Here is a 24899-nt window from a genome sequence, read left to right as displayed (position 1 = left end):
TTGACTGTGGTTCTTGGCTAAATGTCCTGTGCAAATGTGCTGCAGGGCATGTTGTAGGAGAAATTATTTATTTGATTTTTTCCATTTACCTGTAATAAATGATAAGCTGTGGCTTTATCATAAGATTGAGGTGTTTGTTTTCTAAAACATTCTGTTGATGTTTTCCCCTCAGAGAGTTCAGGGAAAAAACAAGAGCCCATAAAAAAATTGTAAACTTGTTAACTTGACAAGGAGCTGCTGCATTCCCTCACCATAATCCCAAAATATGGCCTGCTCCAGGGTTGTACTGTGAAAGGTTTGGTAAACAACACAGTCACAGTAAGAATGAAAACAGCATTGGCTGGAGGTGACTTTTAAGCATTTTTCCAAGGATTTTTGTGTTCATAAAAAGTGTGATCTTGCTACTTTCCACTCACTGGTGCAGGTTGCTCAGAGGATTTGGAGTCTTAAATTTTGAAGATGCTCTGGACATGGTCCTGAACAATTAGTTTTGGTGTCCCTGCTTGAGCAGGGAGCTTGGATAAAAGGATTTCCATGTGGAACTGGATGCTGCACGTCACCGAGCTGTGGGGTGTGCTCAGGAGGTGGCAGTGCCTGGAGAAGGTTCCTAGCCTTGCTTCCCAGGGCACAAATAAAACACATCCTCAGGTCATATGGCAGAGCTTTTTTTAAATTTTTTTTTCCTAATATGCCTATTTTGGGAAAATGGGCTAGGGAGTCCTAGATTAGCTCCAGTATTTTGGACACTAGTCCTACTTTTGTGCATGCACCCCGATGAATTTAAGTTTTGATACAAACGTGGTACCTGGAGTTTTAGAAGCACTGGGTAAATAAGAGCCTGTCTGAACATCTCCTAGGAATAAAGGACTTGGAGCTGGCAAAGGAAGGCTGCTGTCTGGAATGTGAAGCCAGACACATTCAAAGTAGAAATCAAGTACAAATTCGTAACGGAGAGGGTGATTAATCACCAGAATGAACTGGAGTGGATGGATCCTTTGTCTCTTGCTGGTTTTGAAGCAAAATGTCCTGGGACAGGAGTTAAACCAGGTAACATCTTTACTTCACACTGGACTCAGTGTAGAGAAGTTGATTGAATCCAGGATCATTTAGGTTGGAAAAGACCTCCAAAATCATCCAGTTGGAATGAGTCCCACCTTTGGCAGATCACCACCTTGTCACCCAGACCAGAGCATCGAGCGACACATCCAGTTGTGCCTTGGACACCTCCAGGGATGAGGACTCCACCACCCCCCTGGGCAGCCCATTCCAGTGTTTAACAACCTTTTCCATGAAGAAATTCCTCCTGATGTCCAACCTGAACCTCCCCTGACACGTGTTCATGAACATGTGTACACACACGTGCACAGGGCCCAGAAAACCTGACAATTCCTCCAGACCTTAAGCTGTACATTGAGTAAAAGACGTAAATTTTGAAATTTTTGCTATTTCTAGGAGAGTATTTGTTTGTAATTATGTATGGAGTTGGGAATCTGCCTTTACTGTGAGTTCAGCAGTGGTAGCACTTCGTTATTAGGGCTGAATTTCTTCACCAGGCTGGACCTTGGTGGTTCTGCATTTCAGGAGTGCTGTGTGTGACAATTGTAGCGGCGGGGCCTCTGCTGTGTTCAGCCACTGGTACTGCCCAGGGCGGCTTTAAGCCAAGAATTCAGCCCCTCTGTTCATGTTTTACTTATGTCAAAATGGTGATGTTTGTCTTCCCCAAGGACGAAAGCTTTTAGTTTGTTATTTGTAAAGCCCATTTTAAGAACTCACCAAGGCAGGTATTAGTGAAATACAAAGTGATGGCTTTTTTTTTTTTTTATCCTATGTGAGTCACTCAGAAATTAAAAGAGAAAATTAGTTTCTCTTCCAAATAAGTGATATCAGCCTCATCTTTACCAAGTGACTTTCTCCTTGCTTCTGCAGGGTGTTGTGGATCAGGGTGAACTCTACTTCAAAACATTTAATTGCACGCAGTGAGAAATGAAGAAAACTGAAGTGGATCCCAAGAATGTATTAAAAATCAGAACTAAAATGAGAATGATTTCATGTCAAATAAGACAAATGCAGAGTTGATACTCCAGTGCTTCACACTTCCACTTGTCCTTGGCACCGAGAAAATGAGATTTTTAATATCTGAAAAACAGATTGCCATGAAGACTCATCCATTGTAAATTTAAGCTGCCTTTATAGCAACTTAAGCTGGGGACAAGATTGTTCATTACATCTGATTCTACAACTGCAGCCATGATTTCCATATTAATAGTGGCTTCTTTTTTTGTTGTCTGTACCAGAAATAGGAAGGGGAGCTGGTTGTGTTTTCCCTGGGTTAGCAGATAATTTATTTAATGAATAATGCGAAAAGGGCAAAGGTTTGTGAGTTCTTACTCCCATATCACCACAGAGAGTGGTGACACCTGCCTTGGCTGCTGTGCTCAGACTGCTTTGGTGCTTTGGTTCATGCTGAAAGGAGACTGAGGGAAAGAGGGATATTGAGTCATGATTCAGAGTCAGGATTTGTTGCTGATGGAATTTACGTTGGTTTGGACTGATTTTTTTTGACTCAGATTTTAGGTGAAGGGTTTGCTTGTTCCCTGCCTGATGTGCCCTTAAGTGACAAAAGCATTGAAGCAACTTCTCACATGTGTCTGGGGGTGGGGAAGGTATTTCTGTGCCACTGAACTTTAGACCAACGTGGAGTCAAAGACTGTTTGTGCCCCTTTTCAATAGCTCGGGGCTGGCAGCGGCCGGAGGAAGCACCAGCTTCCTCTCCTTTCTCTGGAACTGCGTTTCCTTTCGCCAGTCCTGCTCCCAAGGCAGACCTGAGCATTCCCTGTCCTTCCTTACTCAGGCTGGGACAGTTCGTGGTTGCATTCTGAGTGTAATAAATCTTCCTGACACTTTAACCTAGCAAAAATGGAGAATTATCCCTATTTTCTCATGAATTTGCTGCTGTTTATTTCTGCTGAAATCCCGTCGTCCTCTGTCTGCACTCACAGATCTGGAGTCTCTTGGAAAAGCTCATCTTCCTCCTCTAATCACGTCCCAGATTTGGTCTAGGTCCTAATGGCTCTTCACTTAAAACGTCTGAGGTCCATACCAGTTTTTTCCTCTTTCATTGCTATCACTAATATCATCCTCCTGCCTTTGTCATCTCAAAACCTGAGTTACTGCAGCCTTTTCTTTGCTTCTCTTATCTCATCTCCTCGTGTTCTACTTTTAATCCTGCATTTCATGATGATGGAAGGTGATTTTTTCTTTCCTTTACTGGGTTTTCTTCTTTGCTACATCCACACTCCTCACCCTGAAAGCCGATCTTTCTCTGAGGAATCCAGTTCTCTGTCATTAGCCCCTCTGACCTTCAGAAAGTTTGTATATATTTAAGTCTAATTTGTTCCTCTTTGGAAAACAAAACAGCTCTCTGTATTAAAATTTGGCAAGAAGTCAGCAGCATGATCTCATATTTTTTGTGACTGCCTAGGGGAATATGTTTAAAATGCAGTTAAAGAGATTTGACAGACGAGGGGTTTGCTGGGGGAGTCTCACTAAAAGGTTTGGGGTGGCTGACAGGGCGGGACCTGAGTGTTTGGCTCTTCCTTCCATCAGTGGTTTGGTGTCACTGATTCTCTCCCAGCCCGCAGAACGTGACCTGTGAGGGTCTGCTGGGATCACTCATCTTGGTGACCTCTTCCTGGAGAGAAAGAGGCAGCTCAGGACCTCAGTGTGGGCCAAATGAGGTGTTTTGGAAGAGCAGCTGCCAGCACTCAGCACCTCCCCTCCCTGGAAACGCCCAGAGCTTTCCCTGGCCACAGCTGGGTGGTACAAGGCTCTTGTGGACAGGCTTAAACCTCCCAGGAAAGCAGGTGGCCAGAAGCTGAGTGCTGCCACTTTTGGGAAAGCTCATTTGGCCCAGCCTCTGGTCCTGAAAGTTCATGAGTTTTTTCATGGAGGAAAAAAGGAAAAAAAAATGCTATCACCATCCCTGGAGGGGTTTAAGAGCTGTGTGGATGTGGCACTTGGGGACATGGGTCAGTGTGGCCTTGGCAGTGCTGGGGTAACAATTTGACTCAATAGTCTCTATGGAGGTGATTTTCCTCCTGTATTCTCCTTTGTGAGATCTCATGTGGAGTTCTGTGTCCAGCTCTGGGGCCTCAGCACAGGGAGGACATGGAGCTGCTGGAGTGAGTCCAGAGGAGGCCATGGAGCTGCTCCGAGGGCTGGAGCCCCTCTGCTCTAGAGCTGGGCTGGGAGAGCTGGGGGTGTTCACCTGGAGAAGAGAAGGATCCAGGGAGACCTCAGAGCCCCTTCCAGGGCCTAAAGGGGCTCCAGGAGGGCTGGAGAGGGACTTGGGACAAGGGATGGAGGGACAGGACACAGGGAATGGCTTCCCAGTGCCAGAGGGCAGGGATAGATGGGATATCAGGATGGAATTGTTGGCTGTGAGGGTGGGGAGTCCTGGCAGAGGGTGCCCAGAGAAGCTGTGGCTGCCCCTGGATCCCTGGAAGTGCCCAAGGCCAGGCTGGACAGGGCTTGGAGCAACCTGAGATACTGGAAGATGTCCCTACCCATGGCAGGGGGTAGAACTGGATGAGCTTCAAGATTCCTTCCAAAACAAACCATTCTGGGATTCTGTGATCTTAGAGGGCTTTTCCAGCCTAACCAGCTTTGGGATTCTTCAGTCTCTCTGTGCCTAGTGGGCTCCATCTGGGAGAGGTGCAGTTCTTCCCCAAGATCTTCAGCAGGTGTTGATGGAGGAAGAGCCTTTCTCTAATATCTGGACCACTTATAACCACTGAGAAGAGCCAAGATGTGTCCATCCCTGATTGCTGTCCATGGTTTAGCAATCTGTGATTGCTGATGTTACAGATGGAGCAGAGGAAATTATCCCATGCAACTCCCTGTGCTACTCTTTCCACTCATTTTCTATCCCAGCTTTGCCTGGATGCAACATCCTGCCTTTTCCCTTTCCTCTTGGTTAATAGTTTGACTTTTGGAGCACTCTCAGTCCAGGTTAGTTTGTGGAGAAAGACATCAGCAGTGATAGCTAAGGAAAATTCTATTAGGTCATTCCTCCTCAGAACACAGTACCTGTCTCCTGAGCTCTTTGCGGATGTTGGCCAAATAATCCTTTTAATAGCTTTTGTGAGTTAAAAGGGTAGGTAACTGTCATAAGGCTAAATGATTGCATAGATTAATTTACTTGTGGCCAAAAGAAATCAATTGTAATTTAAATTTTTGTCTCTGGCCTGATTACAACACCAGACATCAACTCTCTCCGTAAGAATCTGCCGTGTGCATTGAAGTCTGTGAGTCTGGATTAGTGACAGATTATCCAGAATGATGTGATTGGATCTCTTTGCCTCTCACAGACATCTCTAATGTTGTTGGATCTTTTCCTTGTGTCTTACAGAATGGTGAATAACACTGAAGACCCTCAAGCGGCTTTGTAACGTCCCATCCTCATGTAAAGTATGCTCAGAACTTTTCCAGTAGTGTAAGTACAAACTGAAGAAACTCATAGCAATTAAGAGTAATTTCGTGGTATTTTTCTGTTAAATTGTCTAAAAGAAGTGGTTACAATGATTATGAGCAGTTGGCTGAGTTGGAGACTTCCACTGGTGGAATATTTAAACCAGGGAAGAAATTTTAACCAGGAATAGTAGAATAACTGGATATTTCAATCAGGGAATAGTAGCATTGAATTCCTCACTTGGTCTGGCTGATGTATTGTTTGTGCTTCTACATTTCTGTCACTGAAAAAGAAGGAAAATTATGCAGTTCTTTGAAACTCAGCCTTGATCAGAGAAAAATCAATGTTACAGGAGAGATTTCCATACAACCACTGAACATATGAGAGGGATAGAGAGTTTAGCACCACTCTAGATTTGCTGAAAGGGATGAACCACCTTCGATTCAGTGTCCTCTGGCAAAGGCACAAAACCTGGGGCATCTCACCTAACCCTGGTACTGGATGTGTTGGTCCAAGCAACTCAAGTACCTTGAATGCCAGTGCCAGTCAAGGTTGTCCAAATCTCATCCTGGAATTTGAAATTTGTTTGTTCCTTTAAATGACTTTTGTCATATATCTTCAATTTAATTGGTTTCCATGCTGTTTCTTCAATAAATAAGCAATTGAATTCAAATTTTGGAGCTTGTCAGGCTGAAAGGAAGGGCTTGACCTGCGCTGTGCTGTCACTCATCTCCCACTGGCCAGTCCTGTATCGCTATTCCCAATATCCCTGTTACAGACACAACCAAATATTCATCCCCTGGCAATCACATTCCTGGGATACTTTGACCTCTTGACTTCAGATTGTTCCTTCTCTCAGGCTGAGCTGGAAAGAGGAACCCTTTCTGCAGCATAGGTAGCAAGGAGCTGGGCTGCTGTGAATGCATCACATTTTCCCAGATGTGTTATTTCAAGGATGAAGATTTATCCTTGGACATTCATAGTGCAAGTGGCAGTGCAGTCACAGCCTTCTGTAGAGGGAGTCACCACAAAGAATAATGACTGCCAGGGATTAAGTGTTGGAAACCAAACTCCAATGGATTTCAAAAAGCCATTAATTAGTTATTTTCTATTGTTGGTGGCTTCGTGTTCTGTTCAAAACTAGTGGTTTCCTACTTGCTGGCAGTCCCTGGAGCCACCTCCTCTTCTTCCTTTTCGCTGGAAGTATGTTGGATTTCAGCATTAAAACCACCACTTGAAATTTTAAAGATCTAATTCACAGCAGGAGAGAAGTCTGGAGGTAAGGCCATGTCACCCTGGGCATCTTTGTTATCCCTGTAATTCAGAGTTTACTGGGTGACCTCAGAGCTCCTCTGTGCTTTGAGTGAGTGCAAGGACATCTCACAGCTTTGTGTCAGGCTTTTGCCAGAAATTTCCAAACTGGGAATTGCATAGCTTGAATTTCCTGGTTTTTAGCTCGATTTCGGTCATGTTCTGTCCCTGTGCAGTTTTCTGCTGCCACATCCCAGCACAGCAGTAGCAGCTTCCTTGATTTATTCCAGTGTATGTGCAGTTAATATGGTCATGGAAGATACAGTAGAAGTAGAGGTGAATAATTTTTGACTGAGGGAAAATATGGGGGGAACCTATTTGGAGGGGATTAGAGAGTATTAAATTAGAGGAAATGGGCCAAGATGACCCATTTAGATAGAAAGTTTACAGATTAAACCATAGATATCTTTTAAAAAGGGCGAATGGGATTGTGAAAGGGAAAGAAGAAAATGGAGCCTTAAATTTTTTTTTAAATTTGAATGTACATTTTTGAATGTAAATAGTGATTAAGATTGAACAGTTGTGAAACTGCCATGGTAAGAGAGTAGTTGGGTTACTCCTAAGAGTAGGACTGACCTGGCTGCAGTTATCATATCACTGCCTCATTTTTGCCCTTACTAGGATGAGAGTCAGTGCTGGAGAGGAGTTTGAGGCACGGTGTAAACACAGAACTCTTGATCTTGACCTCAGGAATTAAGAATTTATCTAAAACAAAGTCCTGTAGCTGACACAGGTTTATCTCTGTTGGGCTCCCCATAAATATGGGAGCAATTACTTGTGCTTCACGGTCCACATTGATTAATTATGGTGTGTTAATAGTGAGCTATGAGTTTTACATCCCTTAAAATATGGTTTCTGACAGAACCAGGCAGTTTCACTGTCGTCACTTCAAGTTTACCTGAATTCTCAGGCCCGTGCTTATGAATTTAACTGCCAGCAGTGACAGGGCTGTCTGGGGAGTGAGTAAAAGAAAATCAGGGTGAGTAATGCAGATGGAAAAGAACTGGATTGAAGCCTTGTCATCATTTAGGGAAAACAACAGGAAGAAAAGAAGAGGAGTGTGAACTCTACCAAGTCAGCACAGATTGAAGAGCAGGCACTGGAGTTACAGTGGCTTAGAAAATCACCACAGGCTGAGCTGTACTTGTCCAGTGTCCTTGAAATGCGACACAAAGCAGGTTAATTAAACTCAGGCAACAGAAAACTCAGCTGATTTTCTCTTTTTGTCTTCGGTGACAAGGTATCATGTAAATAGTGGGTGACTCGGATTATTCAGTTGGCTTTTTTAGCTTCTTTAACTGAAACAATGCCCTGCCTGAGCCCTTGGTTTTACTTCAAGATAAACCAGGATGAGGAGTTAATTCATGATTTCACAGCTAAAGTGACCTAAAGAAAAAATCTTGTTGAATGGAAGAGTTTTTTTCCTCAAAAGGGTTTGGCACAGCTGCCCAGGGCAGTGGTGGATTCCCATCCCTGGAGGGATTTAAAAGCTGTGTGGATGTGACACTTGGGTTAGTGGTGGCCTTGGCAGTGTGGAATGTAGACTGGGTCTTGTCTGTCATGCAGGAAATTTCCCTAGTTTGGATCTGGGTTACACAAAGAGATGGTTGTTGCTTTAAGAGCATTAATTAGGATATTCATTTCTTTCTGAAATGCTTTTAACTAAAATAAAACTCCAGTGTGGAAGCAGCAGTGACCAGAAGCCCATGGTTTTTGCTATTATGATTTATTTTCTTCAAGAAGACACTGTTACCTATTCCTGAGTTCTTCAAGTATAATCTCTGTCTTCACTAAGGCTGTGCCAGTAAAACTACACTTGCAAACTGTTTTTCTAGTGGAAAATAATTTGCTTTGTAGTTAAGCACAAAAACAGGAGTAGGTGAGGTTCAGCTGTTTGCTGAACAAACAGGGTTTGGATTTTAGTTTTCTGAAGTAACAAATTTCTCTTTTGAGGAAGTGTTTTGGTTGTTAGTGCTGGTGAGAGATCCTGAAGGAGAGTGAAGAAGGTGCCTGAAATACTTCAGAATGTCTCCTTTTCTTCATGTGTGGAAGAGGTGGTGGAAATCCTGGTGATGGCTTCGCTTGAGAATTGTCCTACACCTTGTCATGTCTGATGCTATAGATGGACCTTGTATGTGTGGTGAGAAAACGCTCAAGAGTTTGGCCAGGCTCTTGTTCTGCCTTCTTGCAAAATTCCTGTGTGACTTTGAACAAGTCATTTGGACTTGTCCAAAGTCCAGCCCTTCTCTGGGAGCTCCTGGTCACAAAAATTAGTGTAGTGTTACTTCCCTGCCTGACAGGGATCTTGTGATTCCAGTATTTTGATACCCCAGGTGGCAGAATTAATGGAGAAGAGTTCTGAGATTCTGCCTGGATTTTAATAAAGGATTAGTCAAATTTTGATATTAAATAGAGGAGGCAGAAGACAGCACTATATATACCCTGTAGTCTTGCCAGCTAAAAATTATGAATTATCATAGAATCCCAGAGTGTTTTGGGTTTGGGTTGGAAGGGACCTTAAAGCTCATCCAGTTCCACCCCCTGCCATGGGCAGGGACACGTTCCTATAATCCCAGGTTTCTCTGAGCCCCATCCAGCCTGGCCTGGAACACTTCCAGGGATGAGCCAGTCTGGTGTCTGTGGCAGGCCTATGTCTCAGTTTTATTGATGACTTTTTTAATGACTCTGTTTCTTCACATGGATTACACTATTTCAGTGTGTTCATAAGATTTACTGTAAGTAAAGCACACAAGTCCTGCTTTGGGAGCTGTTACAGAGCTTATATATCCAAAGTTTAGTCTTTGGCTCTCAAATCCAAGAGCTCCTCCTTGCTCTTGGCACAGGTTTGGGCTTTGGGCCCTGGTTCAGCGCTCAGCTGCCACTACAGCTTTTCTCTCTGTTTGTTAGTCCTTCTGGTCCCTCATTCTGCCCTTGAATCCAGGCTCAGAGTTTGAATTCCTGCCTTGTTGCTGTAGAATTGCAATAATAGCAGGAAACCCAGATTTTGGAAGTAGGGAAGGTTAGGGTTAGACAGATAAGGTGTCAGTGTGAATCAGTGTGTGCCTTGAGTAGAATTCAGAAGTATCTGGCTGCCAGCCCTGTGCTTAGTCAGAGGTCAGTCCCTTTTGTAAGACTTGGATTATGACAATAATTGCCATTTATATTATATTTTTGCCTTGTAAGATCAATCTCAAGTTCTCTCTCTCTTTCCCAGAGATGTAAAGCAGAGTTAAGTTACTCACCCGAGTGGCAAAACTGCTGGGTTTGCTCACTGCCAGCATCCAGTAAAATCATTTTATCAGCAGAGAATTTCAGAGAATAAGAGGAAGAACAGCTTGTGTAGAATAGTGAGTCGGGGTTTGGGGCTCTTTAACCAGCTGAGAAACTTGAAGCCTCCTGAAGAAACGATGTGTTGATATTCTGCTCTCAGCTTGCCTCCTCTAATTTGTGTAGCGGTGAGTATTTGATTACGCCGGATTTATTTTCAGAAGTTTCAGGCTGCTCTTATTAATTGTCCCCATTTTGATCGAAGGCGTGTGGCAGAGCTCTGCATTCCAGAGCCGCTGTTTTGCATCCCTAAACAGAGCTGGTGACGCTGAGCCTCCGTGGCTCAGCTCGGAGCCTGATTTCCCTCCTTGCTGCAGCACGAGGCTCTCATTTCCCTGGGATGAGAGCAGTCATTAGAAGAATTACATTTTGTTTGTGAATCAGGATGAATGGTAGTGGAGGCCTTCTTTTGAAAATCAGAACCCAGAGATGCAACTGCAGGAGATAATTATGCAAACGTATGGATGAGGATGGCTCTGTGTTCGTTGACATGATGAGCACTTCAGGCCTGAGGTTTTTTCTCTCTCTCTCTTGAAAACTGGTGCAACTCCTCTGAAAATACTGGAGTTGCAACTGATGAGCATAAGTGATGAGTCAGATACTTAATCCTCTGTTACGCCCCAGAATTCACAGCATCAGCCCCTGGTTTGAAGGCAGCTTTGCTTAATATGGTGCAAAGTTTTCAGTGGTTCTGAAATATTTATATTGCTGTGAATCATCGAATCACACAATGGTTTGGGTTGCAAAGAACCTTAAAGATCGTCTCATTCTAATGGCAGGGATGCCACTCACTATCCCGGGTTGCTCCAAGCCCTGTCCAACCTGGCCTTGGACACTTCCAGGGATGGGGCAGCCACAGCTTCTCTGACAAACCTATGGCAGGGCTCCACCACCCTCTGAATTAAAGGAAATTCACTTGTTCAGTGAGAAAAGAAAAGGCCGAAGCTTGAATTTCAGAAGACTGGGTACTGTTATGCCCTAAATGCCCCAATTCTCTTCCAGCAGTGCCTTAGAGCTGCCCTGGAAGGGTCACAGTCTTTGACTCTGGGCTTGATGATCCTTGTGGGTCCTTTCCAACTCAGAATAATCTGTGATTCTGGGATTTATTTTGTGATATGTCAGTGCTCTGTTTTTGGAACAGCTGTAGCTCAGTGAAAGCCCTTCTTTTGAGCATCTTGTAAAAACCAAGATGGAAGCTGCATCCTTTGGGATGGGTAAAGGGTTGGATGGGGCCGTGATCAACCTCATCTCTCAGTGCCATCCCTGCCCATGGCAGATGACCTTTAAGGTCCCTTCCAACCCAAACCAGCCTGAGATTCTGTGTAGAAAAGGAGGGACTGAATGAAACTATGCTTGGTCCTTGGATCTCATAAATACGTGTGGAGAGAGCAACAAGCTTGCATAACCTACAACAGGGTTAAAAAATTGAGAGTGGGCAGCTGGAAGTGGAGTTTCTTTGTAGTCACTGGTTCTCGTAGGAAGCATCCGGAGCAGTACTTCATGTGAATTAGGTGGTTGAGTATCAGACTGGGTGATAAGCAAATTACATTGCTTTGGAAATAGCAATGCCATCCTTAATGCCCGCTTTTAGTATCGGGAGGACATCCACCTCCACAGCTGTTCGGGCTGCAGTTCTCACCAGTACTGTCTGCACAGACACACAGGAAAAATCTGGCAGGTTAAGGAGTTCAAGCTGTTAGACTGTGATAGTTAAAACTCTGGTTTAGTTAACCAGTTGTAGAAAGTGATTCTTTAGCTGTGTACTTTGGAAGAACCGGTATCAGCTGGAAAGCCACAATTTACGTCGTGATTTTGCTCTTCCATTTAAATGGTGAGATGGCATTGAGTGACACTAGGGAGGTGCCTGTGATGTTGCAAAAATTGCTGGTGCTGTAATAAATGAGATGACAAGTCCTGGATGTCCCTGTGAGCAGGACAGTGCAGTGCAGGGGGATCCTACCCCGTGCCACATGTCAGAAAAGGGTAAATGTTGGCATCTCTCCCCATCCTGTTCGCCTCAGTTGATGGGACTTGATCAGAATCATTCTTAAACCAATTACCAGACTTAGGATCCTGTTCCGAACACTTTGGCTCTTGCCCACATCCATATTATGCAGATTATATCAAGTATAGGTCTTATATCAAAAAGCACAACTGGTTTTCTAAGTCTTCAGCTTTGCTTATTAGATAAAGCAGTGAATTTTAATGGGAATTGGAGAAGGACCTCTGTAGAAGAGCATCTCCTCAGTGATGCTGGAATGCTTCGTACTCATCTACAGTGAGTAGAAGAGTGGAAAAAATGATTTCTTGTGATCATTAAAGAGTCCAGAGCCATTTTCTCAAGTGTTAGAGGTGTTAAGGCTGGTGTCTGGCCTTATTCCCAAACGGGTAATTGAATTGCTTTGAACTTCTGCGAGTTCAATTGGACATGGACTTAGCTCGTAGCTGTTTTTATGGGATTATTCTGCTGTGTTCCATCACCTAGAAAGTTAAGTGCTGGGTAAATGATTCTTGTATCAGCGTGGGCTTGGGCTGTGAGAGTAGGTGAGAAACCCTTGATGTGTTTTTTCTTACTTTTCTCTATGCAATGCAGGAAAATAAGGGAAGAGAACGCTCTGGCCACATAATCCCACTGGAGATCAGGACTGTCAAACTGGGGAGGGAAGCCCACATCCAAAGGGTGAAATTCATTAAAAAAAGAGGTTAAATAAGCCTTGGTCATATGAGCAGGAAAGGCAGTGCTGGTGGGAGCAGTTCTGCCCCTGAACAGCCTCCACTCCACAAAGTCCCTTTAGAAGGGGAGGAGTGGTGCTGCATTGGGCTGGTTGGGACGTGCTGGATATTTTATATATGTGGGTTTGGGAGAGAAAATAAATTCCTTTTTACTTACCTCCTTAGAGTTCTGCCTTCAGTCTGAGATTCAGGTACCTCAGGTTGCTTTTGGATGAGACATGAAAGATGAGCATGAAGGTTTAATGCTTTAGAATGGTAGAATAGGACCATCTTTTTGGGGGAACTTAGTTTAAGGAATGTAAATAAGTTTGATACTTCAGGCTACTTATTTTTTTCCTGTCAGGACCTAAAGAAGCTTCGTTTTAAGGGCAAGATTCAGTTGTTAAAAAATTGGTGACTTCTAGTTTTGAGCTTAATTAGGACTTTGCAGAGGTTTTGCTTGCAAAATTTCAGGGAGAAAAATGCACAGCTCTTCTCCCTTGGTTACTTCTCTTTTTTTGGGTGTCTCCCCAAGGAAATCTGACAGCCCATTGGCACTGGTGAGAGTTTTGCTAACTGATAGCAGATAAAGCATGGGATGTAGAGGATATTTTGCTACACAGGCAGCAGTTTGCCTACAGCAGAGTCAGTCCACGGTCCGTGTTCTCAGGAAAAGTATTTTCCATCTTGATTTTCTCCTGTGCCCCCGCAATCATTCTTCTTGTCTCTGTCTTATTTTACTTCTTGCTACTTTTGCAGTTGATTGTATTTCACAAGGAAAAAGAGGGGGAAGCAAATTGAATTACAGGTAGTCAGAGGAGTGCAGGAGGATAAGAGGCTCTTACTGCAGTGTGGGGGGGATGAAGTGGTGGAGAATATCCACTCATTAATGAGGTGAATGAAATTAGGGTGATTCTAAAATGGCTGATTTACTTAACTGCTTTGTAAATTGATCTTTAAACAGGGTAAGTTTATTAAAATATTTTAAGAAGGGAAAATAACTGAAGCCCTGCTCGAGTAACAGTTCGAAATAATGCTTGCTGTAGTTACTCATTAAAAAGTTGTAGATAGTTGGCAATGTTGGAACATGTTCAATAATACCACGTTTTGCAATATTTGTTTTGGGGTTTTAATGGAAAATTCCGAGTTCCTGCAGTTGTTTTCAATACATAAAGGTCCCTCTGGAGCATTATTTCTAGATCTTATGGTTGTGCAGAAAAGCACGTGAAGATGGGAACAGGAGTTCCAGGTCAAGAAGACCAATGAGATGTGTCAGTGCAATATAAGCTGAGTATGTAAGTATAAACAAGGCAGTTTGGACATCTCTGTATGACATTAGTGAGACCAGCAGGGAGATGCTCTAATTTTGGTGTTCTTACCTCTTAAGTGTTGAAAAAATTACCCAGAAGTTGCCTCAAAATGGTTGGAGGCCTGTAAGAATACTTTGCATGGACAGACAGGCAGATCATTGATTTTAGTTTGGTTTTTTTTTCAAATTGCCCACATTTTTCCAGTGGTTGTGTCAAACACAGTATCATGGAGTTAATTTGACAGTAGGTTTGCTGCTCTTCCATTACTTCCTGCAAGGCTTCTAAGTCCACTGATGAGCAGGACCCTAGAATACAAGTTGGAAATCACTGAACATCTTATTCCAGGGGCAGAGGGTGGCCTTGCCCAGCAGCCTTTGCATCCCTGTGAATTGAAATTCCTGCACAAGCTCAGCTATATGAAAGTGGGACAGATTGAGGCTGGAGCTCTTCCCTCGTACGGCCACGAGTGACCGGAGGTCAACCCTTGGCCCTGCATCTGAGAACTCTGCACTTCATTGCTGTAATTCACCAAAGGACACTTAGGATTCACCAAATCATTACATATAATTCACTAAAGGAGATTAATTTGGCCTGGGCACCCAGATGCAGGAGCTGAGCCCTGGTACTTCAGACAAATTAGGAATGACACCCAAATTTTAAAGGGAATCGCTGGCCATGGCTACCAACTGCTGCAGGAGGTGTGAGGGCCCTGGCACAGGTTGCCCAGAGAAGCTGTGGCTGCCCCTCGATCCCTGGAAGTGTCCAAGGCCAGGCTGGATGGGATTTGGAGCACCCTGGGATATGGAAGATGTCCCTGCCCATGGCAGGGGTGGAACTAAATGATTTTACAGCCCCTTCCAATCCAAACCATTCTGTAATTCCAAGAGTTTGTGAAATGAATTCTGTGTTGCTTGACATTTTTGAAGCCATCTGGAAAGTCTTGCTTTTGTCAGATGGGAGTTTTTTAGTTCACAGGGCTACAAGGACAAAAGTTCTGGGGTTTTGTGTCTGTGATAAATGGAAGATTAAATAATTTAAAGTATGTTTTAGTATTAAATCTTGAAGAGTCTGTAAAGTAGGAATTTTGAGTGGAGGTAATTCTGGTTGAAGGCTCTGGCTCATTAAGTTCTTCAGTTCAAACGAAGAACTTGAACACATGAAAGTTGGTATTGACAGATGAATGATCCAGGAAATGGTGACATTAGAAATACAAGGTAAGAAATGCCCCAGCCAGCTGTTTCCCTGAGGAAGGGTGAGCTGGCATATCCAGTGAAAACCACTTCAAGGCCAGATGTTTAAAGAGATTTTCTATTTGAAAACTGTGCTGCTTGGAGCTGTCTGTGATGAGTCAGTAAGTCCGGGTGACACTTCTCCCGAAGCTGGGAGAGAAGGATGGAGCAGCCCTGCCTCCCCCAGAGGCCAAACCTAGAACACAGCGTCTGTTTCCAAATGCTCCCTGTCAAGCTCCGAAGGTCTCAGGCTGGGATGCCTCTTCCAAATCGTGGTTTTTACAATTCCAGTCAGTTGCAGGTTGACTGCTGCATTGCCTGCCGTGCCCTCCTGTGGTTCAACAGTCTGGGTGTTTATCTTGGAAAATATAAAATGGCCTGGACATTTCCAGTAATCAGTTGTCCAGAGGACAGCACATTCCCGTTGGGCTGAAGCTGTGATGTGGATGTAGAACGTCTGTCTTCTCACACAGGCATTTTCTTGGATGGGAGTCATCCCCTTGCATTGTCCTCCTGCTTCCTTCTCCGACAAAACAATGAAGGGGGCTCAGTAGTTGCTTGATGAGGGCAAAGATGGGACTTTCTTCTCATTTCTGTATTTTCCAGGCTGCAAATACCATTTCTGTGGATTTGTGCATCCTGGGTTTGTCTTTACAGCTCTGCTCCAGCTCTACTCCAACAAGCCAGTTCTCAGTGTTGTTCTTCAGCCCCAGCTACGGACCTTGAGTCATCCCATGACTCCTGTTGGGAGCTTCTCTGTGCCAGGGCAAAAATGGACATGAGGAGTCATCCTCAAAGCTTGTGGGGAGGAATAGGCAGCCCTGTCCCTGAAGGGTCTCTCAACCTGACAGCCATCATCCCTCTCCTGGTTTTCACAGGGTCCTTGGAATTCTTCCTTGACTTTCCCTCAGCTGTGATTTGCTCTGGCTCGTAGGGATTGTACATCAGCTCTGTCATGTCTCCTGGAGTTTGAGTGATCTCTTCACCCTGCTCTCCTGCAGGAATGGTAATAAACCCTTGACTCACGAGAAGATTCCCGAGAAGGATGGAAAATGCCGTATTCTGCTTGCCAAGTTCTGCCTGCCCTCCATCTGCCATCCCTTCTTCTCAAGATCGAGAGTTCTGAAGGAGGAGATCTTGTTGTTTGTGTGACATTTGGATCTGTAGCCAGGAGACTTAGGAAAGAAGAGCGATTAAGGGAGCATACTGTGATTTTTTTCAGTTCCACTTTTGGGCTTTGCAGCAAATAATGTTCATTGTTGTGGCACCTTGGGAAGTTTAGGAGTTAAAAATGCTTTTGTTGAGCCACCACAGTGATCGAGTTACCTGAGGAGCCAGTTCTTGGAGGGGAAAAGGGTGAAGACTTATTTCTTTAAATGAAAGCTCAGGAGTAATTGGATGTGCTGCACTTTCCTTGTCAGGGCAGGCAATCTGTGACAACATTCCAGGTTCAAAAGTTCCTCACTTCAGAAATCCAACTTCAGTCAAATCAGCTTGGGTCCTACAGGCCACTAGAATTTCCGCTAGGTGTGTTTTTATCTCCTTTTTTTTCAAGGTAGCAACAAAAGTTAGGGCAACTCAAACTCTTTGTAGTTAAGATTTGAAAGAGTTGAGATTGATAAATCTCATGTCATAGCTGGTTAAAACTTGTCCAGAAAAAATCAGATCTGTGGCCAGCACAGAAATCTGAGATTTCTGTCTGGTGGGTACTTAACACTGGGCAAAATTTTGTCTGGAATCAAGTTGCAGCCTTAATTACTGAGCAGCCACAGTCTCTGTAGCAGCGGTTTATCAAAAGCAAAAGGGCACAAACTGCAGGGTTGGTTCAGGTGTAGGGAATGTCAGGAGAGGGCCAAAAGGCTGTTGGAGCACTCCAAGGAAAATAAACCCTTCTGCTGTGCAGTGAGATTGGCACTCATGGCAGGTGTCCAGCTGAGGTAGTTTGAAGGTGGATTTTGGATCTGTCATGTGTGTGTCTTAAAATTGCACCAAAATTATCTTTCAAGCATATAAAGTACTTTCCATGTGCCACGTAGAACTATTGAACTGAAGTATTTTGTGTTTCCCCTCGTTTCCAGCCTGCTGGAAACCATGTCTCACTACACGGACGAGCCAAGATTCACCATAGAGCAGATCGACCTCCTGCAGCGCCTGAGACGCACGGGAATGACCAGGCATGAGATCCTGCACGCCCTGGAGACCTTGGACCGTCTTGACCAAGAGCATAGCGACAAATTCGGGAGAAGGTCTGGCTACGGAGGCGGCTCCTACACCAACAGCACCAACAATGTCCCGGCGTCTTCCTCGACAGCCACGGCTTCCACACAGACCCAGCACTCCGGGATGTCCCCATCCCCGAGCAACAGTTACGACACCTCCCCACAGCCTTGCACTACGAATCAGAACGGGAGGGAGAGTAACGAGAGGTTGTCTGCCTTCAACGGGAAGATGTCACCCACCCGCTACCCCCTGGCCAACAGCCTGGCCCAGAGGTCCTACAGCTTCGAGGCTTCTGAGGAGGACTTGGACATCGACGACAAAGTGGAGGAGCTGATGAGGTGAGTGAAAGTCTCTGTCAAAAGTTTGGAGGTGAGAAGTGGCTCAGCAGTAATGGGTGTGTTGGTGGACTGCTCAAATAGGGATTGTAGGGTGGTAAAATGCTGGCACAGGTTGTCCAGGGAGGTGGTGGATGCCCCATCCCTGGAAACAGTCAAGGTCTCTGAGCAGCCTGATCTAGTTGAAGATATCCCTACTTATTGCAGTAGTTTTGGACTAATGAACTGAAAGGTCCCTTCCAACCCACACCATTCCATGAGGATTTGGTGATTATCAGGAGAGCAGGAGCTGCTTCAGACTGTTGTTCCTGCCAGTTCCCCAGTGGTCACCATCCTAGAACCTCTCACCTGCCTTGTGGAGGCAGCCCCTGACCCTCTGTGGGTGTCCCACAGTCTGACTGTTGAAATAGTTTTTCCCATGCTGTACCAAACACTGGGATTGATGTTAGAGCACTCATTTTCCACCCTGCTTTTATTCAGGATTCTGATCAAGTGTCGATTCACATGACTCCTCCTCCACTATTTCATACTTGCTGTAATTCCTTCCATATAGAGGGAGAGTAGGGAATCCAGCTTGGATTGGTCAGTGCTTTCCAGTGGGATCTGCAGAGGATACATGTTGTCTGTTTGTAGTTTGTGGCAGGGATTTGTAGAGTGGAGCAGGAAAATGCAAATAACAAAAAAGAAGCAGAAGTTTTCAGTGAGAGCCGGTTGGGTGGGGTTTTTTTTCAGGCCTGACCTTCCTTTACTTTTAGCAGCTTCCTTTTCAGCATTATGGCAAAGATGAAAGGGGGGGATTATACTCCTGAGGATGAAAGTCGGAGTCAGTGGGCTTTGAGAGCAGAAAGAAATAAGAGGAAAGGCCAAATGTCTCAAAACAGTTATGGTCATGATGTTGGAATTTATTCTTTTTACCCCTCCAACATTGCAACATTCCTGACGTACCTATGAGAGGACTGGGGTCCATAAGCTCCAGGATGGAAATGTGTTGGAAGTAGTTTGGAGATTTCAGGGAAAGATGTGGCTTTGGGGGGAGAGGATTAGAGATGAGCAGTGAGAAAAGCCGATCAACCTCATTTGCTGTCGGCTGCAGATGATGGAATCGTGCAGGAAGGGGGTGAGTACAGCAGAGTGCCAAGTTCCCATGGCTGAGGTTTGGGTTCCTGTGCAGTGAGTCTCAGGTAATGCTTTTAGGGCTTATTTAAACTGAAATTACTTTTATTTGCAGGCATATGGAAGATGAGTGTTGGGTACAGAAATATAATGAAGCCACAGCACAGAATTCATTCTGCATTTACATTGGCAAACTTGAGTCTGCCTTCAGTGCGTCTGGGGCAGGAGGGGAGAAGGGGAAGGGAAATATCCCATAAAGCCTAATAAAGGCTGGTTTTAATTGCCTGCCCTTCTTAGGAAGGGAGAGAGGAAGAGGAGGGGAAAGTGTGTGTTTATTGCAGTTGAAATTTGCTGCATATCACTGTACCTGTGCAACCTCCAGTTTATTTGCTCTTTAGCACAGTTTTAGCCCTTTCTGAACTCCCTGTACCGACCTTGTAAAAATCATACAAAGATCTCAGTTCATTCATTCAGTGCAAGTTCTGGACTAAGTAGGGGACTACAGTAGGGGTGTGGGGACAGAGGCTGCAAAATTTCGGATCTTTTCCTTGGAATGCTGGAGGAGGTTGGTGTATGCATATTCATTTGGGTAACTAACCATGCAGCCCCTGCTATCCTTATTTTTTATTTTTCTGCCTCATTTTTATGAGTGAGGTTTTTATGCTGGTATGAGAGATTTATTCATCCCTGTGTAATGAAACTTTGTACATTCCATATGGCAGTGCTGCACCTAATATGAATTATATGGGACATGAGTCATCCATTCTCCTGCTACGGTGCTTTGATCAAATGTGACACTTGGTAAAAGAAGTGTCCAGCACTGAGGCACTTGGGCTGTTTTAATGCCAGCCTTCCCCTCTCCTTGTCCCCTAAAGAGAGGAAATAAAGGCATTTTCCGTCTTCCAGGTGCACTTTGGTCCGTCCCTCTTTTTGTGTGTCCTGTTGTTTCTTTATTTTGGTAGGAGGGACAGCAGTGTGATAAAGGAGGAAATCAAAGCCTTCCTCGCCAACCGGAGAATTTCCCAAGCAGTTGTTGCACAGGTAACAGGTAAGAGCTCGGGGAGTCCTTTCCTCATTTTGGGAATCTCTGTGTCTAAACTGCCTGTCTGAGCACGGTGCAGATGTTGGAATATCACTTGGCTTTCTGCATTGCAGTGCAGATCTGTCAGCTTAGTCATGATAATGTATGCCTTTGATTTAAGACCCATTGTCCTGCACATCATGGAACTTCCCCAGTGAATCACTTTTTCTTTTTTTTATTTCCTTTTTTTTTTTTTCCTGTGGCTTGTGCTGGCAGATTTTATTTTACAGCATTATAATAAAGCCTGAAGTTCTTATCTTAAAATGAGAACAGTTTTCCTTAATTCTTAAATTGTTTGTTGAGTGTGGCAAATAGATGTGTATCTGCATCTCTGGGTATGGAGAGAGAGAGATAATGTGTATTTATATATTAAAAAGTATATGAATAGTCAGGAGACACAGCTATAGCTGGTACCACTGCAGCCAGGAGTTGGACTATGAGAGTTGGAAGTTTTGTCCATCCTTTGAGCCATGATTAATGAAAATCTGAAGGGAGGTTGAGGGATGAGCAGACCAGCTGGGATTTTACCTGGAAGGAGCAGTGGTTCTGGGTGGCCTCTGCTCTGACAGGTCACATCCAGACAGGTGAACTCACTGCAGTGGTGCCACATCCTCCCCGGGTGTTTTCCCAGACCTTTACACAGAGGGTAACAAAGTCCTGCTGTTCCTCCATGGGGGGGGTGGGGTGTTGTTATTTCTCCCTTCCAGGCACACAGGCCTTGCCTGGAACAGCAGAGCTCGTGGTATGCTCAGAATCCTCTTGACTGGAGAAGCCCTCTAAGATCATTCCCCCAAGGCCACCACTGAGCCATGTCCCCAGGTGCCACATCCACACAGCTTTTCAATCCCTCCAGGGATGGGGATTCCACCACTGCCCTGGGCAGCTGTGCCAGGGCTGGACAACCTTTTAATGAAGAAATTGTTCCCAATATCCAAAGTGAACCTGCCCTGGTGCAGCTTGAGGCTGTTTCCGCTCATCCTGTCCCTTGTTCCCTGTCAGGGAATTGTGCAGAGCCACAGGGTCCCCCTGAGCCTCCTTTTCTCCAGGCTGAGCCCCTTTCCCAGCTCCCTCAGCCCCTTCCCCAGTTCCATTCCTTTCCCTGGATTCACTCCAGCCCTTCTTGTAGGATGAAGACTTGATGATAAATCCCAGAAAGCTCAATCCCACGTTACACATTTAAAGTTTGTTAATTTTTTAACCCAAACTTGGATAAAGATCTTGAAATAGATAGTTTTTAAGGTTCCCTGATGTCTGGGAATGCCAAATGAGTAGGAGGGAAGTTGTTCTTTAATGATATTTCCAGGATTTGAAATGTCGCAAGAACCCACCTCTCTGGGAGCTCTGGGTTTGCAGACATGGCAGCAGTTGAGGTGGGCAAGCAAAAACTGGTGCTTCAGCCATGGAGCCAGGAATTCCTTCCATGTCTCCAGCTCTTCTGTGATCCTGGGCAAAATGACTTGTTCTTCCCTGGTTTCAGTTTCATCTGGAAAACCACAGAGATTAACAATTTGTATAAATGTAAGGGATGTTATTTGCCTTATCAGATGATAGCACTAATACTTTAAAAATTAAAGAATAAGTCTAATCACTTAAATTGTACCTGAACCCTAAAATTTTGGTAGCTGGTGGGTCACTCTCCTACTTTTGTTCATTCCTTGCCTGAGTATAGCCCTGGAAGAACCCATCTCTGAATTAACCTCTGTGTAGCACCCAGCAAGTCCGGCTGGCTTCCCTTGCAAGAGCAGTACTGCACAGAGGGGAAAATTGCACAAAGAGAGTCTTTCCAAAAGGAGCCAGTGTCTGGTTTTTTTTTGGTCTGTGGGACTGCCACATGGGGGGTCAATGAATCAGAATCACCACACCAGACCAGATCCAAGTGTATCAGTGAAAGGAATGGATCTAATTATAATTAACTGGGTGTCTTGGTGCATGTGTTTGATAACCCTGCAAAGGCAAGACCAGTCCCTTCACACCTGATCCTTTCACTCCTTCCATCCTGAGCCTGTTCTCTTGGATTTCAGTTGGCATTAAGTTGGCATTTAGCCTTTGGGAGCTCTCATTGTTTCCTCCTGTGAGTAAATGACACCAGCCATCCACTTCAGACATGGTTGAGTGAATTTAACACCCTTCCCACGGAACCCTCCTGCGTAACACGAGGGGGATCCCGAGTGTGCTCACAGAGGCACCAGAGAAATACTGCAGGGTGTCACTTGAGGCAGTCAGTGGGACAGAACGAGGGCTGAGCTGAAGGCACTGTGGTATTATCTTGTTCTCAAGCCAAATCCATGGGAAACCAGTAGATCTTTGCATCTTTGTCATCCTTCCTGTGTTTGGTGGGGGCTGATTGATTTTAAATAAACCCCCGGCCTTGTGTAGCACGTGCCCCTGCTAAGTCCATAGTTAGGGCTTATCTGAGAGAAATAGTAAATCTCAAAGAGATGTTTGGAGGCACTGGACTAAAGATTGTGCTCAGCTATAGCAGGGAGACACATCAGCTTCCTCTCAGGAGCAGGGAGTGGTGAGGAGTGACTGAAATAGCTCAGGACAGAGATCTGGAGCAGAGTGTCCCAGGGCTCTCCCTTTCAGAGCTGTCTCAGGCCTGATGAGTGTTGGCTGACTTGAGTATTCTTAGATACACCTCCAATGTCCCTTTCAGCTGGGGAAGAGACTCCCAAGGAATGCCTGGGAACCACTTCTGGTTCAGTAAAAAACCAATTTGTATAGGCAGAGGCTTTGCAGAGTATACGATCCCAAATGGCATCAGCTCAGGATTTACAGGCTTAGTCTTACTGATAAAAGATTTTCTGTAAAAAGTTACTTATACAAGAGAAAATTAGAAAAATTAGCTTTTAGTCTTCATCCCTTCTGCCCTGGGAAGAGGCAAGAAAGAAATGAAAAATTTATGGCTGGCTCTGTCCAGGAGGGTGGCTTGGCTTGGCTACCTCTGTTGGCAACTTTTCCTTTCAACCTCTACCAATTGTCTTTAGTATTCTAAAAAATTCTGTGTTTCCCCAGTCCTTATGACCTTATTTATCCCCATTCTGTAACTTGCCATGTTCTGCCCTTGATCAGAAACCTCTACTGCAACTGTGACCCCTTGAAACCTCCTTTTTACCTTATTTTGCTAATTCTTCAAACTACACTTCCATTCAGAAACATTTCTCCTTTTCCCCATCTTAATTCTAACATTGCAAAGCACTCACAGAATCCACATTCCTACACCAGCCACAGTTCTACAGAGCAGCTCTGCATCAGTAAACAGCTTTTCCTCTTGTTTTTCCTGCTGTAGCACAAGGGAAGTGATGGAGAGGGAGGATGCAGGAGAGGGGAGCACAGAGCTGAAGGTTAAAGTCAGCTGTTGCAGTAGAAAAGTGTTGAGGCTCTCTTAATCCTTGTAAAATTACCAGAAACTTTAACAGTCATTTAGATAATGAATCTGACAGGAAAAATTAAACCTGGAAGATACCCTACAGGGCTCCCTGGTGTATGGAGAGGACAGGGCAGGTTGGAAAATAGTAACAGGGGTATTAAATAGTGACTTGAAAATAAGGGAATGATTGATAAGAAGCAAAAATTTAGCATAACACTTACTAGTGCTGGTCCTAAAAACAGGAGCTGCTTTTTATAGAAACTTTTTTAATGGTGTCTGTAATAAGATAAACAAGAAGCACTTGGGTTGGGCTCTGTATAAATAATCTCCTACTGATAAGAAAAATGACAGTATAAACAGGAGCTAATAATAGTTCCTGCGAAATTTCCTGCCTTGGTGTTTGGAGCTCCTTTTAACATCCCTGCAGCCTGCTCAGGGGTGGGCATTCAGCCCCACGTGGGGCAGGTGAGCTGCCAAATTTTTATCAAACATAATTTGGAGTCGCGTGCTGCAGTTGGCTTGAATTGCCACGAGAATCGTACCTGGGCACCAGGTTGTGGTGAGAAGGCAAAGGATGAAGAGAGCAATATAAGCTTTTCTCAGAGATGCTGTTTGAGCTTCCAAAGTTAGATGGAGGGTGGGGGAAGTGTTTCCAGGAGCTGATGTCTTTCTGTTCTACAGTAAAGGAGAGAGGGAGGAGAGCACTGGGATGAGCCCTCTGCAGATGAGCTAAAGTGGTTTGATGGATGATGCCTCTGCGAGGTTTGGAAATATTACCTTTGCTGTTTTTTACACATAGGGGAGTGAAGGAGTAGAAAAACCCAACCCTTATTCTCCTGAGGTTACAGAGCAGAAGTTTGGATTCAGTTTTCTCAATTCTCAATAATGTAAAAACCAAACCACCATTTTAAAAAACCCAAACCCCATGAGCAGTAAAATGCAGAAGTCATTTTTCTGGTTGTTTTTAAATGCACATAGAGCTTTCCAGGGTGCAGTTCTGGTAACCTTCCCAATTATTCTGCTTGTACAACCCAGCCCTGTCCTGCTGTCTCTGCCTTAATTGATAGGAGATCTCCAGGACTTGGCTTTAGATTGTGCTAAACACACGTGCAGTGGAGGGCAGCCTTGGAGCACTGCTGGAACAAAGAGAATCCCCAAACGTTTGGAACCCACACACAGGGATCCTGAGCAAACGCCAATACACAGTGAAACTTAACTAGTTCTATTGTGAAGGGAATTCAGAAAACTCCTGAGTTACTGATTATCTGAAATGGCATGAAACTGCATTCTGAGAAACATTTTCCTTCCTGTTTTTTTTTTTTTTTTGTTATACTCATCACAACACAGAGGAAGATTTGTTTTTCTGTGATTTTGATCTTTGCAGGTTTTCTGTAAACAAGCTTTGCTAATCTCCTAAATTG

At 44.5% G+C, this 24899-nt stretch overlaps 1 protein-coding gene across 1 annotated transcript in view; it reads left to right on the top strand.

The window, feature by feature from the left end:
* The window catches only part of HMBOX1 (homeobox containing 1), a 103315-nt gene that overhangs the window by 40556 nt on the left and 37860 nt on the right, over nucleotides 1–24899 (top strand). Inside the window, exons 2-4 of the mRNA XM_082276718.1 lie at nucleotides 5411–5494; nucleotides 17438–17917; nucleotides 19990–20075. Coding sequence (XP_082132844.1) covers nucleotides 5472–5494; nucleotides 17438–17917; nucleotides 19990–20075 — 589 coding nt within the window. The 5' untranslated portion in view covers nucleotides 5411–5471. The remainder of the gene's footprint in view (nucleotides 1–5410; nucleotides 5495–17437; nucleotides 17918–19989; nucleotides 20076–24899) is intronic.

Source organism: Coloeus monedula (assembly GCF_965178545.1).
Source record: "Coloeus monedula genome assembly, chromosome: 2".
Classification (NCBI taxonomy): Eukaryota; Metazoa; Chordata; class Aves; order Passeriformes; family Corvidae; genus Coloeus; species Coloeus monedula.
The sequence above is the reverse complement of the archived record's forward strand: the minus strand, read 5'-3'. Positions and strand labels throughout refer to the sequence as shown.